This window comes from Palaemon carinicauda, chromosome 11, assembly GCF_036898095.1.
Source record: "Palaemon carinicauda isolate YSFRI2023 chromosome 11, ASM3689809v2, whole genome shotgun sequence".
In the NCBI taxonomy this organism is placed as follows: domain Eukaryota; kingdom Metazoa; phylum Arthropoda; class Malacostraca; order Decapoda; family Palaemonidae; genus Palaemon; species Palaemon carinicauda.
The window spans coordinates 127,253,304-127,272,257 of NC_090735.1; the positions used below are offsets into that span (position 1 = coordinate 127,253,304).

Here is an 18,954-nt window from a genome sequence, read left to right on the forward strand (position 1 = left end):
CAAGAAACAAAAAAAGGAGTTTTTCAAGTACAGCTCCTCAAGAAAACATTGTTTTAAAGGGTTCATTTGTGATTATTATTATTATTATTATTATTACTTACTAAGCTACAACCCTAGTTGGAAAAGCAGTATGCTATAAGCCCAGGGGCTCCAACAGGGAAAATAGCTCAGTGCGGAAAGGAAAAAAGGAAAATAAAATATTCTAAGAAGAGTAACAACAATAAATATCTCCTATATAAACTATAAAAACTTTAACAAAACAAGAGGAAGAGAAATAAGATAGAATAGTGTGCTCGAGTGTACCCTCAAGCAAGAGAACTCTAACCCAAGACAGTGAAAGGCCATGGTACAGAGGCTATGGCACTACCCAAGACTAGAGAACAGTGGTTTGATTTTGGAGTGTCCTTCTCCTAGAAGAGCTGCTTACCACAGCTAAAGAGTCTCTTCTACCCTTACCAAGAGGAAAGTGGCACTGAACAATTACAGTGCAGTAACCCCTTGGGTGATGAAGAATTGTTTGGTAATCTGTGTTGTCAGGTGTATGAGGATAGAGGAGAATATGTAAAGAATATGCCAGACTATTCAGTGTGTATGTAGGCAAAGGGAAAATGAACCGTAACCAGAGAGGAGGATCCAATGTAGTACTGTCTGGCCAGTCAAAAGACCCCATAACTCTCTAGCGGTAGTATCTCAACGGGTGGCTGGTGCACAAATTCAAGTTCTTACAAACCCCTCTTACCTTGTGCACTACTACAGACTTTCCATCTAGTCTAAATCCACAACTATCCCCTGCCTATATGACACTTGGGCCTGTTTCTCAAAAGAGAATCCCATCACATCTACTACTTCGCCTTGAATCTACTTTCTCTGAGGCACTAACGCTTTCATAACATTGTACAGGTTTGACCAGAGTCAAATTCTAACAGTTTATAGTATTGTATTGTACATTTTTACCTTTTTCCTCTTGGTTACATGGTTTAAAAAGAAATCTAAAAAATAAAGATGATCTCCTTACAAAAACTCGGCTCTAAACCTTAGCTTTAGTGATCTGACTGGGTAAATGACTATACTAAGGAGCTTACCTTGTTCTTACACTCTTGACAAAATCGATGTTTACGAAGGTAATTATCAAGGGTACTAAGTAAGTGGTCTGAACTGATAAGAGTGACTGTTTCTCTGCAGGAGGAATCCATCACCTCCCAAACATCTCTCCAAGAGCGACCACCAGGGCGACATCTAATACCTTCCATAGAATGAAGCACACATCTCCCAGATTTCTTAAGCTTTGGAATATTATCTAGCACCACACTTAAAGCTAGCCTGGAAAAAAAAATAGGAAAAGTTATTAACATTCTTATAACTTAACATAGATTAATGAGACTATAGTCCATTTCTTTTATCGATGCAGATTTGCACAGACTCGCAGAGGTGCCCTTTTAGCTCGGAAAATTTTTCTGATAGCTGATTGGTTAGAATTATCTCGTCCAACCAATCACCGATCAGGAAACTTATCTGAGCTAAAAGGGCACCGCTGCGAGTCGGTGCAAATCTGCATCGCTAAAAGAAATGGACTATAGTGTGTCACATTGGAGGATTTATTCTGGAATAATACTCGATGACTGTTTAAAGATAAGTAGAAGACGTTAGAAAACTACGTCAAAAGTGACTACTATAATGGGAACAGATAAATAGATAGAAATGGAAAGTGCTGCAGCATAGACTATAAGGACATGACAAGGAACAATCAGACCAACTGCAGTGGGCCAATCAAAGAATACTTCAAGTGCTAACCCCTAACATAAACTTTCCAAAATACATCTCATTCCATCATATACAACTAATATACAAACACAAAATAAACCACTTAAAACCATTATACCTCAACGTTTAAAAGAACTTTTTTCACTACAGGTATATGAAATTGTGAATAATTCAACATTTATTTTACACCACAACTCCAGCTTTAAAAATTTCAATTTTCACTCTGAAAAATATAGTGCAATGACTTGTGTGTTAACCCTTTTACCCCCAGGCTCTTTGGAAATTTCCAACCCTTGACCCCCAAGCGACTATTTTTTCCCCAGCACATTTTGCAGTATATTTTTTTTAAATTGCTCTAACAGCCTTAATTTTTGTCATAGAGAGGTCAGGTTGGTCTCATTCTCTTGGAAAATGCCTGAATTTTCTCAAAAAATTATCAAAAATATGAAAATGATATTTTAATTATAAAATAAATTTTTGAATATACTTACCCGGTGAATATATATAGCTGCAACTCTGTTGCTCGACAGACAAAAAACTGTAAAAAACTCGCCAGCGATCGCTATACAGGTTGCGGGTGTGCCCATCAGCACCAACTGTCGGCCAGATACCATACTCAATGTAAACAAAGACTCAATTTCTTCTCATCCCACTGCGTCTCTATTGGGGAGGAAGGGAGGGTCGTATAATTTATATATTCACCGGGTAAGTATATTCAAAAATTTATTTTATAATTAAAATATCATTTTTAAATATTTAACAGCCGGTGAATATATATAGCTGATTCACACCCAGGGTGGTGGGTAGAGACCAGTTAAATATGTTTACATCTGATAAGCTAAGAGTTTTTATTTCATTTTAGAAGTTATCAATATAACAAAAACAAAATAAATAGGTACCTGGTAAGGAAGTCGACTTAGACGATTACTCTGCCTTATAAGTACGTCTTCCTTACGGAGCCTCGCGATCCTCTTAGGATGCTGACAGACCCCTAGGAGCTGAAGTATCAAGGGCTGCAACCCATACAACAGGACCTCATCAAAACCCTAATCTGGGCGCTCTCAAGAAATGACTTTGACCACCCGCCAAATCAACCAGGATGCGAAAGGCTTCTTAGCCTTCCGGACAACCCATAAAAAACAATATTAAAAACATTTCAAGAGAAAGATTAAAAGGATATGGAATTAGGGAATTGTAGTGGTTGAGCCCTCACCCACTACTGCACTCGCTGCTACGAATGGTCCCAGTGTGTAGCAGTTCTCGTAAAGAGACTGGACATCTTTCAAGTAAAATGACGCGAACACTGACTTGCTTCTCCAATAGGTTGCGTCCATTATACTTTGCAGAGATCTATTTTGCTTAAAGGCCACGGAAGTTGCTACAGCTCTAACTTCGTGCGTCTTCACTTTAAGCAAAGCTCGGTCTTCCTCACTCAGATGTGAATGAGCTTCTCGTATTAACAATCTGATAAAGTATGACAAAGCATTCTTTGACATAGGCAAGGATGGTTTCTTAACTGAACACCATAAAGCTTCAGATTGGCCTCGTAAAGGTTTAGTAAGATTTAAATAGAACTTAAGAGCTCTAACAGGGCATAAGACTCTTTCTAGTTCATTGCCTACGATCTCCGATATGCTGGGAATATCGAAAGATTTAGGCCAAGGCCGAGAAGGTAGTTCATTTTTGGCTAGAAAACCAAGTTGCAGCGAACAAGTAGCTTTTTCCGACGAAAATCCGATGTTCTTGCTGAAGGCATGAATCTCACTGACTCTTTTAACTGAGGCTAAGCATACCAGGAAAAGAGTTTTAAGAGTGAGATCTTTCAGGGAGGCTGACTGTAACGGCTCAAACCTGTCTGACATGAGGAATCTTAGTACCACGTCTAAATTCCACCCAGGTGTAGCCAAACGACGCTCCTTAGTGGTCTCAAAAGACTTAAGGAGGTCTTGCAGATCTTTATTGTTGGAAAGATCTAAGCCTCTATGCCGGAAGACCGATGCCAACATGCTTCTGTAGCCCTTGATAGTGGGAGCTGAAAGGGATCGTCCTTTTCTCAGGTATAAGAGAAAATCAGCTATTTGGGCTACAGAGGTACTGGTCGAGGATACAGAAACTGACTTGCACCAGTCTCGGAAGACTTCCCACTTCGATTGGTAGACTCTAATGGTAGACGCTCTCCTTGCTCTAGCAATCGCACTGGCTGCCTCCTTCGAAAAGCCTCTAGCTCTCGAGAGTCTTTCGATAGTCTGAAGGCAGTCAGACGAAGAGCGTGGAGGCTTTGGTGTACCTTCTTTACGTGTGGCTGACGTAGAAGGTCTACTCTTAGAGGAAGACTTCTGGGAACGTCTACTAACCATCGAAGTACCTCGGTGAACCATTCTCTCGCGGGCCAGAGGGGAGCAACTAACGTCAACCTTGTCCCTTCGTGAGAGGCGAACTTCTGCAGTACCTTGTTGACAATCTTGAACGGTGGGAATGCGTAGAGATCCAGATGTGACCAATCTAGGAGGAAGGCATCTATATGTATTGCTGCTGGGTCCGGGACTGGGGAGCAATATATTGGAAGCCTCTTGGTCAGCGAGGTTGCAAAGAGATCTATGGTTGGTTGACCCCAAGTGGCCCAAAGTCTCTTGCACACATCCTTGTGGAGGGTCCATTCGGTTGGAATTACTTGCCCTTTCCGACTGAGACAATCTGCTATGACGTTCAAGTCGCCTTGGATGAACCTCGTTACTAGGGAGATGTCTTGACCTTTTGACCAGATGAGCAGGTCCCTTGCGATCTCGTACAACGTCAGTGAGTGTGTACCTCCTTGTTTGGAGATGTACGCCAAGGCCATGGTGTTGTCCGAGTTTACTTCCACCACTTTGCCTCGAAGGAGATACTCGAAGCTTTTCAAGGCCAGATGAACTGCCAACAGCTCCTTGCAGTTGATATGCATGCTCCTCTGACTCGAGTTCCACAGACCTGAGCATTCCCGACCGTCCAGCGTCGCGCCCCAGCCCAAGTCCAATGCGTCCGAGAAGAGAACGTGGTTGGGAGTTTGAACAGCCAGGGGAAGACCCTCTCTTAGGTTGATATTGTCCTTCCACCAAGTCAGACAAGACTTTATCTTTCCGGAAATCGGGATCGAGACCGCCTCTAGCGTCTTGTCCTTTTTCCAGTGAAAAGCCAGATGGAATTGAAGAGGACGGAGGTGTAGTCTTCCTAGTGATACAAATTGTTCCAGGGATGATAGCGTCCCTATCAGACTCATCCACAGCCTGACTGAGCAGCGTTCCTTCTTCAGCCTCTTCTGGATGGATAGCAGGGCTTGATCTATTCTGGGGGCCGACGGAAAAGCCCGAAAAGCTAGACTGTGAATCTCCATCCCTAAATACAGAATAGTTTGGGATGGGACCAGCTGCAACTTTTCCAAATTGACTAGGAGTCCCAATTCCTTGGTCAGATCTAGAGTCCACTTGAGATCCTTCAGACAGCGACGACTGGAAGAGGCTCTGAGAAGCCAGTCGTCCAAATAAAGGGAGGCTCGGATGTCCGATAAGTGGAGGAATTTGGCCACATTCCTCATCAGCCTCGTAAAAACGAGAGGAGCCGTGCTTAGGCCAAAGCACAGGGCCCGAAACTGGTAAACCACATCTTCGAAGACGAATCTCAGAAAAGGTTGGGAGTCTGAGTGAATGGGGATGTGGAAGTAGGCGTCCCTTAGGTCTAGCGAGACCATCTAGTCTTCCTTTCTGACCGCTGCTAAGACTGACTTTGTGGTCTCCATGGAGAACTTCGTCTTTGTGACAAAGACATTCAGAGCACTGACGTCTAGCACCGGTCTCCAACCTCCTGTCTTCTTTGAAACTAGGAAGAGACGGTTGTAAAATCCCGGTGATCGAAGGTCCGAGACTTTGACCACCGCTCCCTTCTCTAGTAAAAGAGACACTTCCAGTTTCAGGGCTTGTCTCTTTTCTTCCTCTCTGTACCTGGGAGAGAGATCGATGGGGGACGTCGCTAGAGGGGGTTTGTGTACAAAAGGGATTTTGTACCCCTCTCTGAGTAACTTCACAGATTGTTGATCTGCGCCTCTCTTCTCCCAGGCTTGCCAGAAGTTCTCGAGTCTAGCTCCTACTACTGTCTGAAGTTGCGGGCAGTCAGACTCTGCCCTTAGAGGACTTGGGTCCTTTCCTCTTCCCTCGCTTCCCTTCGGCACGAGCACCTCCTCTGCTGGAGGCTCTGCCACGAAAGGGCGGAATAAAGCGAGACGCTGGAGTGTCCATCCTCGGTCTAGTAGACAATGTAGGCAAAGGGGGAGCTTTGCGAGCCGAGGACGCAACTAGATCGTGGGTGTCCTTCTGAACTAAAGATAAGGCAATTTCCTTAACCAAGACTTCAGGAAACAGGCACTTGGAAAGGGGAGCAAAGAGTAGCTCAGATCTCTGGCATGGCGTTACTCCAGCAGACAGGAAAGAACAGAGAGACTCCCGCTTCTTGAGGACTCCGGACGTGAATGAGGCGGCTAGCTCGTTGGACCCATCACGGACGGCCTTGTCCATGCAGGACATAATGAGCAAGGAAACATCCTTATCTGCAGAAGAGATTTTCCTGCTCAGGGCTCCTAAGCACCAGTCTAAGAAGTTAAAGACTTCGAAAGCCCTAAATATCCCCTTAAGAAGGTGGTCCAGGTCCGATGGTGACCAACAAATCTTCGAGCGTCTCATGGCAAGGCGGCGGGGAGAGTCTACAAGACTTGAGAAGTCGCCCCGGGGCAGAGGCAGGAACTCCCAAGCCGAGAACTTCTCCCGTGGCATACCAGACGCTCGATTTAGAAGAGAGTTTAGATGGGGGAAAGGCAAATGCTGTCTTTCCTAAACTCTTCTTAGACTCTAACCAGTCTCCCAACAGCCGCAAAGCTCTCTTGGATGAGCGCGAGAGAACGAGTTTAGTAAAGGCAGGTGCGGTAGCAGGCACGCCTAATAAAAACTCTGACGGCGGCGAACGAGGAGCCACAGAAACAAAGTGGTCAGGAAACAACTCCTTGACAACAGCCATGACTTTTCTAAAGTCCAATGATGGTTGAGTTGCCTTAGGTTCGTCCAGTTCTGAAGGTTGATCGTCTTGTGGTTCAGCAACGTCCTCATCTGATAGTTCCTCATCCGAAAACTGATGAGGAAACGGCAACGGAGTGGGCAACGTCTGGCTCGCTGAGTCCGGTCGCACTGGTGCATGCGTGACGGAGCCGGACGCAACGTCATGGAACTGCTGCACAGTCTGTGAACTGTCAACAACCATGGGTGCGCAAGGACGCACAGCGTCCACCCGAGACTGTCTAGACCGTCTGGGTTGTGCAGTCAACACCATACCGGGTTGCGGAGGTTGACGCACCGCGTCAAAACAAGTCACCTCTGATGGTTGCTGAACGTCCTGAACGTCAACAACCACCTCCGTGCGTCGCCTAACGTCAACGTGCGGCTGGCAACCCACACTGGGTCGCATCGGTGGCGGAACCACCTCAACTGGTAGACGCGAGAAAGTAACCTCAGCGTCAACAGGACACACAACAGACCGCTTGGATGGTTGTTGGCCAGAAGGTTCAGCAGCAACCTTCTCCGCATTAAAGTCCTCCATCAAGGACGCAAGCTTGGACTGCATGTCTTGCAGCAAAGCCCATTTAGGGTCTACGGGAGCAGGTGCGGCAACAGACGGGGTTAGCGACTGAGGCGGTACCGCTTTGCCTATCTTAGGCGGTGAGCAGTCATCAGATGACGGCAACAAGTCCGAACTGACCCAGTGGCTACAACCGGAACGTTGGATTTGCCCTGAAGGGACCGACTTACGTTTTAAAGGTCGTGAGACCTTGGTCCAAAGTTTCTTACGAGAAACACCTTCGGACGACGAGGTAAAAACGGGCTCTCTCGTCTTACGTAGGTAGGGGCGATCTTGGGGAGATACGCCTGATACCATGGAGGGAACGTCTGTTCGCTGATCAAGGCCTCTCGAACCCATGCGTCGTACGACATTGCTTCTCCCCTGGGCTTGGAAGCTTGCAAGAGGTCCCGGACTAGGAGGACGACAGGCACGAACACACGAACCCTCAAGCGCAACACTGTTCACAACACTTTGAGAAACACTAGGCACTTTATCACTTCCCACGGCACTTTGGCACTTCAGTTCCTTAACATCCGCCATGAGTTGATTGCGGTCACTTGCAAGGGACTCAACTCTCTCCCCCAAGGCATGGATAGCACGCTTCATGTCAGCCATCGATGGTTCCTGAGTGCTAGGAGGGGGGTTAGGAACAACCACTACAGGGGAAGGAATAGGTTGAGGGGCATGAGGAGAGGAAAAATCTACCGACCTAGAAGAACTTCTCCTTACCCTATCTCTCTCTAGTCTGCGTGTGTACTTCTCAAATTCGATAAAATCGAATTCCGAAAGGCCCACGCATTCCTCACACCGATCTTCCAATAGACAGGTTTTACCCCGACAATTGGAACAAACAGTGTGAGGTTCGAGAGAAGCCTTTGGAAGACGCCTAGAACAGTCCCTAGCATTGCATTTTCTAAACTTGGGAACTTGTGAAAGGTCAGCCATTTTGAATTGGTCAAGGGAAAATTCCAAAAAAAACGATCTAAGTCATCAACAATGAATCCGATACAAAAAAGAGTTCAAGGATTTATTTGAAGAAAAACCCTGCACAGCGAAAGCTCAAAACCAAATTAAAGTACTTCACCAAATATGATGAGAAAAACTCCAGGTTTCAACAGCGAGTAAAGTACGTCTTGTCGACACGTCGACAGAGAAGAAATTGAGTCTTTGTTTACATTGAGTATGGTATCTGGCCGACAGTTGGCGCTGATGGGCACACCCGCAACCTGTATAGCGATCGCTGGCGAGTTTTTTTACAGTTTTTTGTCTGTCGAGCAACAGAGTTGCAGCTATATATATTCACCGGCTAAGTTAAATATTTTAAAAAAATAATTCTATAGCATTTTTTTGCAAGGACGTACCGGTACGTTCATGGGGGTAAAGGGATGAGTTTTGTGAAACGTACCAGTACGTCCTTTGGGGGTAAAAGGGTTAAAAGAATAAATAAAAGAATAAATAACTCAAAAAGCAACTCAAATAATTAAACTGCAAAAGCAGTTTAATCATTTATGAGATTAAACATGTAGGAACTTCAATGACAGAACCAGCCTTTAGGAAATAAACTAACTCTATAAAAGAGCTTGCTAACTTTGCAGGAACAAAATACTGTTGAAATCAAGCACAGGGATTTAACTTTATTTATTTACTCAAGCCTAAGATAATGATAAATTTATTGCTAATGCTTCTACTATATCCCTCAAAGAGCAGTTTGGTATAAAGACATAGCCTAACATACAAGACTCAAACATGTCATAAAATTTAGCTAAACTAAAATGAATTATTTATAAGTATGAATTCATCTTAAAATACATTTAAAACTCAACACAAAGTATTTATAAAACCTAAAACTATTTTCCTTACAATATGTGAAATACTATTTACAGTAGTTTCAAACTAAGAAATGTATACAGAACACGATAAACAAAAAAAAATTATAACTTACCCATGATCACTGAATAATGCTCCTAATGACCTTGCTTGTAAAGCATATTTACGAAGTACTGTGAGAACACCATTGTTCGTTACAGCTAAAGGCTCTAATGCTGGATGACCAGAGTCTTTCAGTTGATTAAAAAGCCTTTCAACACTGAAATAGGAAAGTAATCATTTGAGATAAATTTATCCAATTAAATAGAAAGTTTCTAAATTCAAAACATTCCCCTGATATTAACGCATTTGTCTAAACCCTTTACAGAAGAAAAAAACACTATACAATCATTAAGTTTACAAATAACTTCAGAGTAGAAAATCAAGAAGTCTTAGCAGTTTAACAATCACCCAAAATGCAAACTCCCCCTTACCCAAAACAAGAGTAAATGCAATGACAATAATATAAACTACTTGATCATTTAATAAACTGTTTACATATACTGTATATACCATAATTAAAACTTATTTCAATACATAACTTATTTCACAGAGTTGTGAATAACATTTCTCGGAATTAAACCACATAAATGTATCAGTTTTCATCTTTAGATAAACTTTAAGAGGATCGGCAGCGAAAGGAACACTGTCAATGATGAGCATTATTGTACTTCGGCTTACCTTCTACGACAACCAACACAACCAACAGTCTGAGCCAGTCGTATAAACAGCGTCTTGGAAGGCACCATCAAAGCAGCTTCCACATCATCCTTACTTAACTTATTATATTGTCTTGAAAAAGATTCATCACAACGACGTTTCGTGGTCCCTCCTGTTATACCGCATCCATCGCAACCCTCTCCAAGTTGCATTGTCATCTGCAAAATATTGAACATCTCAGGATATGAACTTTTCCAGGATATGAGCTTTTCCATTAATCTTTTTACAACGCTAAGAAAACATTTAGCAACAGAAATAAAAATCCCAATATTCATGCAAAGATATTTCTATTAGATTCCAATGTGACAGGTCATGTGGCTGAGATTGATTCTTATCATCTTCAATTGAAACAAAGTAACAATATATTTGTACCCATCCTGAAAAACTTCACATGAAATTAAAAATCCACAAGAACAAATGTTCATTTTTGTCAGTATGTCAACTGAAATGGAAACTAGTTCAAATATATAGTCACAACAGTACCATATGTGTAAAACCAAAATATATGAGAATTCAATTTTCTAACAGGAAGAAATAAATTAAATTACTTTTCCAAATAATTTCTTACATGGTATACATTACTCTACAGCAATATATTTGCTAATCTAAGTGAGGGACTATTGTCTAAAAAAAAAAAAAAAAAAAAAAAATTAAAAATAAAAAAAATTACAAATTTGGGGATAATTCGTATTTTTCCTAACTATACAAATGAGAGTCCTTTACATAGGAGATAACAGCAAAGCTGGAGAACACAGCAGTAGGTGCAAAAAAAGGATGGGGAGCAGAAAATGTCTTAACAAAACATATGTACACTAATGGATTATTTGCCTGGTGCCACCCATGAGGCATATGCATGTGAATGGATTTGCCTGGTTACAACACACTTACCCTTATAAGGAATGTGTGAAATGATACATCTATACCATGTAATAGACATGATACATCTATACCATGTGATAGAAAAGCTACCAACAGAGTGGGGCTTCCCTGCAAAACAACTGATTCTAGATGACAGAGTTTCTGATGATATGCCCTAACTGAGGGGAAGATGAAAGTGAAAGGAAAGGGGCTGTCATCTTCATCTTCATCCCAGTCAAATACGTAACCTCCATCCTCGATCCAACGCTAAAAAAGTCTTGTGAAAGGAGCTTCTCCAGATTCACAATGAGCCCCAGATCATGATAGCATGAGAGAAGTATGCCTTGGTGGAGAAGAGGGTCATCCACCAAGCAAGTCAAGATCAAACTACTGTCCAGGTAGCAAGAAAGATGAATGCCATTGGAATGTGCCCATGCTGATATCAGAATAAACTCTGGTGAAGACTTGCGGGCTGATGAGATACCCAAAGCAAAGAACTTTGAATTGGTACACTCTGCTCAGCCTGACAAAACTGGGATACTTTCTAGAGCCAAGATGGATTAGGATCTGGTAATACTGTACTCATCCTTCAGATTGATCAATATGAGGGCCAATTGTCTGGTCAGCTGCTGCATCTGGAGTCTCCATTGACAAATTTATCAAACCAATCTGTTCAGGTTTACAACTGGTTTACCAACCTCAGACACCTTCTCTAAAAGAAAGAGTACAGTAGACCGAAGAAGCTTGAACCTACTGAAGGTGAAATTGTATGAGCTTGTATGTGCGCACGCTGGGGTATATGCGTGCACTCCGGAGAGCACTCTTCTGCAGCATGACCTGATCCTCTGCCTGAAAAGCTAAGTCCTTTGCCAATCATTGGCGATAGGCCAATAACGTCGCTGAAGGAGAGTTGGTGAACTGTATGTGGAACTGGGACTGGAGCACATCCACAGTTTCATTGAATGATACCATCCCCACCTCTATTTGGCATGCAGACACCCTTCCACAGGTAGCATCGTAGGAGGACTGGCGTACACAGCAGAAGAGGAGAAAATTGTGGAATGCTTCAGTACTTTGTGTGCCATCCTTCTCCAGGAGCCATGGTAATGTTGTCTGTATCATTACAATTTTTCATACTCTCTAAGCAACCTCAGGGGATCCCTTATCTAACTCCTGTCTGCGATTCCCTTGTCTTAGCATTTTTGGGAACAGTTTTCGAGTCCTTTAACTCTTTCTGCGGAGGAAAATGCTCATCCAAGTTCGAAGTCTTCAGAATAGCTTCAAAACGCCTGACTTAGTGACAGAAGGTTTCATATGAATCTCCCTGGGCAATCCAAGATCTCTGCTCGAGCGGGTTGAATGAGATCCGCATGAGGAGGAGTATAGGCTGCCATCCTCATTTTCTGTTCAGAAGTCAGCCTGTGGACCTTCTTAACCATAGTTAGAGGAAGACTTGGGTCAACAACAGAGGGCATCCTTTCCTTAGCACTGGGTTCGGACATAAAGCTATGTGCTAAGGATACGCTACTCTGAGTAGAAGTTCTCCCGAGGTCCGAGGGACCGTCATGGCGAGAGAAAACCAAAGCCGAACTCTCTAATGGGATTCAGGGTAGTTCTGGACTGAAAAGGTTGAGGCCGAGGTGGAAAAGCCAAACCAAAGGACTTAAGGAGGTCTGATAACAAAGTATCATACCAAGAAGGAAGCATCCCTCCTTTTAAAAGATCTGGGGTTTCCTTCAGAAGTCCAGAAGAAGAAAGCCTATGAATGGGAAGACGTTTAGATGCGCAAGGAGCCTCAGGGGAGTCTCTGCAGCATGAGGAGATCCTCATTTGTTGTTCAAAGGGGACGATCGGGTGAGATAAGAATGCCCACTAACTTATTTGGGGATTCTTTAAACCCTCAAAGAAGAATCAGCCTACCGTTAGCAGTAGTTTTGGGGGAGATTGTTGCCAAAGATGTTGGATTCACAAACGATGATTATCTGGAACTGTATCTCATGAAACTTGTGAAATTGGACGATTTCCTCGTGAAATTGCGAGATTCACACTTTAAAGGTAGCATTTCACAAGTAAGAATGTCCGATTCATGAGCTCTATGGGAACCTGAGGAACTGGAGGGTGACAAACACTCGCCCTGGGCAATGGTAGAGGCCTATGGACCGGAGTGACTGGAAGCGGTGGAGAGCGCTTTGCCGCGGTTGAGTGCGATAGTATGGGCGTTCGTTTGGCTAAAGCATCCCAGGCTGCAAATGGAACAGGGGGTAACTTAGCAGAAAGCACATTGGTGGGTTGGTCAGTAGAATGTCCTTTATTGGTCGTAGGTCATTGGGAAGACGAACGCCTAAAACGTCCCGCCCGCAACCGTGAGCATCCTGTTCGTTATCATGAGCGTCTCACTTGTGATCGTGAACGTGAACTTCAAGTTCATGAATGTGGGCGTCGGGATCGCCTAGATTGTCTTCCTCGTGAACATCAACAACGCCCTCGCGAACGTCAACAACGCCCTCGCGAACGCGTGCGTCACCTTTGGTCCGTGAACGTGAACGTCCACATCATGACTGAGATCATTTATCTCATGATCGTGTGTGAATCTCATGATCGTGAACTCTTAAAAGAACGCCTTCATGAAGAAGAATGCTGAGACCGTGATAACCTTCGGTCTCGAGAGTGTAAAGTTCTACGGTTAGAAAACCTTCGTGAAGAATAGCTCCAAGATTGTGATAACCTATGATCTCTTATCTCATTCTACAGCTGCAGTAAGAAGGAGATTAGCCAGCAAGCTTGAAACATTCCTAATAAGAGAAATAAAGGGCTGTGCACTAAAAGCAGACAATGCCACAGGATGGAGAGAAGGCTCGGCATCAGCAGGAGGCTGCTCGAAGAAGGAGAACCTCGCGAATGTCCAGGGCAAAGTTGACAACGGTCGAAGAATCCCTCTCAGCCCCACATTGAAGGAGAAGCAGAAGAGCTTCCTTCAAAGGGGAAGCAGAAATTCCCAAGGATGGCCAAGCCTGCAATACATCAGGAAGGGAGAAGGAAACCTTAGCGGCAGGAGGAGAAGGTGCTTCGTTAGGGGAAGCAACAACTCCCCCAAATCAGCGAAACTGCTCAGGAGTTAAAGGAACTGCATTTCTACTAGAACGTTCCCTAGAAGAAGACGGGCGAGGGGGAGCTTCAGAGAGAGGTGTAGAAGATCAAAAAGAAGAGGAAACTCGCGACTTCTCCGCTTCCGAAAACACTGAGTGAGAGCGATCGCGCTTAGCCGCCTCCTTCCTAGGTCACCCAAACCTCTTCCACTGGGAGGCAGACCACTTCCTACACTCGTCACAGGGAAAAAAAGGTCAGCTACCTACACGAGATTCTCCTCTGGCAACCTCTTACCAGGACAGTCTCTTGATTGGATATTGTAGAGAACCAAAGGAAAGGAAGATCTCTGGTGCTGAAGAGCCTGGGATCTGGCTATTCCTGAAGAAGTTGGACTCGACAAAAACTGATGCGGTCTTGCTAAACCTGCAATAGTTTCTGCTGGCTGATGACCATGACTATAGCTACCTGTAGTCGATACGACAGCCGGATCTCTCATGAGATTTACTCCAATCTTCAGATCGTGATAAATTTAAGATTTATCGGAGGAGCTTGAGACTGCTATGATCAGCAAGTCGTCCCGAAGTCTTCGGAAGACAAGGCCAATCCAGAAGGGGCAGGTTGACCCTAGGGTAAAAACCCCTATGAAAACCTTCGGTGCTATCTAAACTGAAGCACCATTCCCCGACATGACAGGCCTGAAAACGGATGTCCAGAAAAAAGGGCTAAGAGTATGAGTTCTAGTGGTCACACTTGTACAGGAAGCCATGGGCTAATTGTTTATAAGACTGCAAGCCTTCTCCTCGCATGACTGTTTGAAGATCAAGCTTGGTCCACGAGGAGACGCTAAAACTGAAGCCTTCTGTAAGAAGTGACCAAAGAAGCTCGGTGGTATCTTGATAAACCGGGTCTTCCCGTGACAGTGGATGTTCTAATCGGGAGGGTAAAGAGAGAACAGCTTCCCATCCACCAAAGGAGGATGTCAGAGACAAGAGAATATGCTCATCACCTGGATGCGGACTTTATGTCCTTAGCGAAAAAACTAGCAGAGTACAGTATTGTACTTCGAGCTTATACAGGAAACCATGTAAGACCACAAGCCTTCTCCTCGTATGACATTTTCAAGATCAAACTTGTTCCCTGAGGAGATGCTAAAACTGGAGCCTTCTGTAAGAATTAACCAAAGAAGCTCGGTGGTATCTTGATGAACCGCGTCTTCCCATAACACCAGATGTTCTAATCGGGAGGGTAAAGAGAGAACAGCTTCCCATCTACCAAAGGAGGATGTCAGAGACAAGAGAATATGCTCATCACCTGGATGCGGACTTTATGTCCTTAGCGAAAAAACTAGCAGAGTACTTCGAACTCGTAGGAGGGCTTTTGCATTACTTGAAAAACCTCACTCGAGTATAAGAAAGGAAGATATCCAATTCGAACAAGGCCGGTCAAGGGAGAGCTCTGGCTACGTAAGAGTGTCATTGCCCTAGTTGAGAATGAATGAATGATTTAAAGTTTACAGGCATCTTTGGACTGGCCAGACAGTACTACATTGGATCCTCCTCTCTGGTTACGGTTCATTTTCCCTTTGCCTACATACACACTGAATAGTCTGGCATATTCTTTACATATTCTCCTCTATCCTCATACACCTGACAACACAGATTACCAAACAATTCTTCATCACCCAAGAGGTTACTGCACTGTAATTGTTCAGTGCCACTTTCCTCTTGGTAAGGGTAGAAGAGACTCTTTAGCTATGGTAAGCAGCTCTTTTAGGAGAAGGACACTCCAAAATCAAACCACTGTTCTCTAGTCTTGGGTAGTGCCATAGCCTCTCACTGTCTTGGGTTAGAGTTCTCTTGCTTGAGGGTACACTCGAGCACACTCTCCTATCTTATTTCTCTTCCTCTTGTTTTGTTAAAGTTTTTATAGTTTATATAGGAGATATTTATTGTTGTTACTCTTCTTAGAATATTTTATTTTCCTTTTTTCCTTTCCGCACTGAGCTATTTTCCCTGTTGGAGCCCCTGGGCTTATAGCATACTGCTTTTCCAACTAGGGTTGTAGCTTGGTAAGTAATAATAATAATAATAATAATAAGGTCATTGACGCCGGTAACATTTAATTTATGTATACAAAAGTAAAAAATGAAATAAAATAAAAAATTAAAGAGTATTCAATTAAAATCATAAATATTGAATGTCATAAAAGTTAAATATTTTTCAGAAGACCTGCTTCTGAAAGAAATCTAAAAATGCCACTTGCATGGTAGGACACATCATTTCCAAGAATCTTGGCAAGGATGAACCTGCCACCCTCACCTCGAGCCTCAAACAAATATTTATTCCGCAAGATGTTGTAATTGGGGCATTCGGTCAACAAATGCCTTACTGTTAGAGGTACTAAACAGTTGTCACAATACGGTTGGTGTTGGCCCTTCAGCAGAAACTCATGTGTCAACCGAGTGTGACCAATACGGAGACGACAAAGAGACGTCTCCCATTTTCGGGGCATCATATTATACCTCCAAGGAGATATGTCATTTGTTACTTCCCTCATTTTATTGCCATCTTGACTATCCCATTGCTGTTGCCATTTATTGCAAACCAATTTCTTGATGTCAGGTAAGAAATCATTACAGGGAATGGGATACCTTCTTGGCAGCAACTTGGATGCAGCCTCCTTAGCCAGTGAATCTGCCTTCTCAATCCCGGACACACCTACATGTGCTGGAACCCAACAAAATTGAACTGTTATACCTCTCCGTCCAATAATGAAAAGCCATAAACAAGATCGAGTCTAGTGAAGGGTTGAGGAAATATCTCTCTCCGGGAAAGGATTCCATGGATGGAGGCTGAAAGTGCTCACACAAAGGTTAGAGGGCACATAGGCCAACGGAGACTGGGAGAACGCAAGATGCCGACAACCTCTGGTGTTCTCAGTAAGTCGCCCATCCCAGGATTAACTGGAACCTTAGCAACTAAGTTGCCATAGTTGTCGCATTAGACAGAACTAAATCCCCGTAGATTGAGAGGATGCACCAAAGAAACCCTCGAGAACCAAAGAAACCCTGTTTGTGAGAAACAAATAAAACAAAAGGCGAGAGGGGTATTAAGTGGCCGCATTACCACAGTCATCGATGGAGAATGCTAGGTTAGGATCAAAGAAGGAAATCCTTCAATTCTACGTGGGAGGGCTATCAAAATAGCATAAGCCCAAAAGAGATATGGGAAGACTATGTCATCTAGATGCGAGTACTCTTCGAAGAGGGACTCCAGTCACTTGACCACGGAAGGCAAAGTATTCATAAGCAAAACTGTTAGGTGCAGAAAGTGGTTTCTGGTTATAACAGCAACTTAGAGGAGAGTCGACTAGTGACAATTCTGAGTAGCTTAGTGACGATCACGAGACGGAAAACAACGAACGGCAAGCAAGCAAACGGCGAGCTGTCGCATGGTGAGCCGTCAAACAACGAGCTGGCGAACATTAATCGCAGGGAACAGCGAGCGCGATCAGTGAGTAGCTTGAGATCATCAAGCCAGTGAATCGGCGAACTGACAATCGGTGAGCTGGCAAATGGCGAACAGCGAGCTAGCAAACTGTGAATTGACGATCTAGGATCACGACTTGGTGAACGGCTAGCAGTGAGTTACTGATCGGTGGTGGACAAGCTGGTGATTGCCAATCTCTGTCGCCAATCGGTGATTGCCGCTGGCAATAACGACCTGGCAATCCACAAAACTCTGGTCGGTAGAGAGGAGATTACAGATAACTCCTAAGAAAGTAGTTCGAGGTAAGTATTCGTGTTGGAACAACTCAAGATTAGCAAAATGGCGAACAGCAGCTGTCACGAACTGAAGGAGGACGTGGGCTATCATGAACTGATGGTGCAGCTGGAGTAGGGCTGGGGGAGGCAAATCTGTTGGCAAGAGGAGCCAGCTGGACGTGACGAGTCTGAAGGGCGAGACGAGACTGCTGACAAGAAGAGTCTCGATGGATGGACAAGACTGCACAGTGTGAAAAGACAAGACGAGACGAGATCTGGGCGAAGTCTTCTATGAAGATGTTGCTCCCTCTTATTTTGGTGAACATATTCTTAATGCTCCTGGGCAGAAGAGATCTTAGGATAGTCTCTTACGTTGTCTCAACACTGAGATTATCTTTTAAGTTTTGTGAGCCATGAGAAGTGGGTGCTCTTGGCGATGAGAACACACTAAAGTCTGCAGGATATGGTCTACCTTAAGGTTAGATCAGCGTTGCTAATGGTGTCGCATTGAAGAGCACTACCCAGTCTGCGCAAGCTCCTTTGAGGGGGTGTGTCTGCTATTGCCAGGCAGTGTATGATTCGGTCCGTGCTTACACAGAGGCGAGTGTGCTCTGAGAGGTGATTGCACCTCTATGATAGGACGCATGTATGATGCAGTGAACTTGCCACTACTTCTGGAAGGGATTTCTTGATCCAGAGACCCATCCCCATGAGAGGGAAAAAACCTATATGGTGAGTGCCTTTGGAACTTCTATCAAGTTTGAACTGATGCACATGTTGCTCGCTGGGTGCGCGTGAAAGGAAGTACCTGTGATCCATAGTGCGTGCCATGTGTGGGGAGTCCGCCTATGCCAAGTCAAGTGCACGAGAGTCATAAGTAAAGTACTCACTGGTAGTAATGCAATCTCTAGTGCTCCATTTTGGGACTGGTAGATATTCTTACTGTTCATATGAAAGAGAATGCACCCTAGAATGGGTGGACATGTGCAATAAACTTGTGTTGTCCTCAAATGCCATCTCGGTAGACAACGAAAAGTGTGGAAACTCTGCTAATGGTGAGCATTCACAGATGCACTTAATCTTAGAATAACCTCAGTCGAGGCTTGAGTGCTCCAAGGTGAATATGCACAGGTATTTAATACTAAATTTTTCTCAATCTGGATTTACGAGGTATTACGCGAGACTTGCTAACTTTTGGTTGTTTATTAGCTTATGTTTGTTAGTTTATTGGAGGAGACTCAGCTAATAGGTATATGTAAATT

General features: G+C 43.8%; 1 protein-coding gene and 1 non-coding gene across 5 annotated transcripts in view; both read right to left on the reverse strand.

Annotated features, from left to right (window-relative positions):
* The window catches only part of LOC137650198 (gametogenetin-binding protein 2-like), an 86,419-nt gene that overhangs the window by 51,849 nt on the left and 15,616 nt on the right, over positions 1-18,954 (reverse strand). For all 4 annotated transcript variants that reach the window (XM_068383377.1, XM_068383376.1, XM_068383380.1 and 1 more), the window contains exons 2-4: positions 9,946-10,142; positions 9,341-9,484; positions 1,083-1,320 (exon numbers count right to left, since the gene is read on the reverse strand). In XM_068383377.1, the coding sequence (XP_068239478.1) occupies positions 1,083-1,320; positions 9,341-9,484; positions 9,946-10,142 (579 nt within the window). The remainder of the gene's footprint in view (positions 1-1,082; positions 1,321-9,340; positions 9,485-9,945; positions 10,143-18,954) is intronic.
* On the reverse strand, positions 11,893-11,998 carry LOC137650312 (U6 spliceosomal RNA). The gene has a single exon (XR_011045957.1). It is a non-coding gene; the product is annotated as a U6 spliceosomal RNA (small nuclear RNA).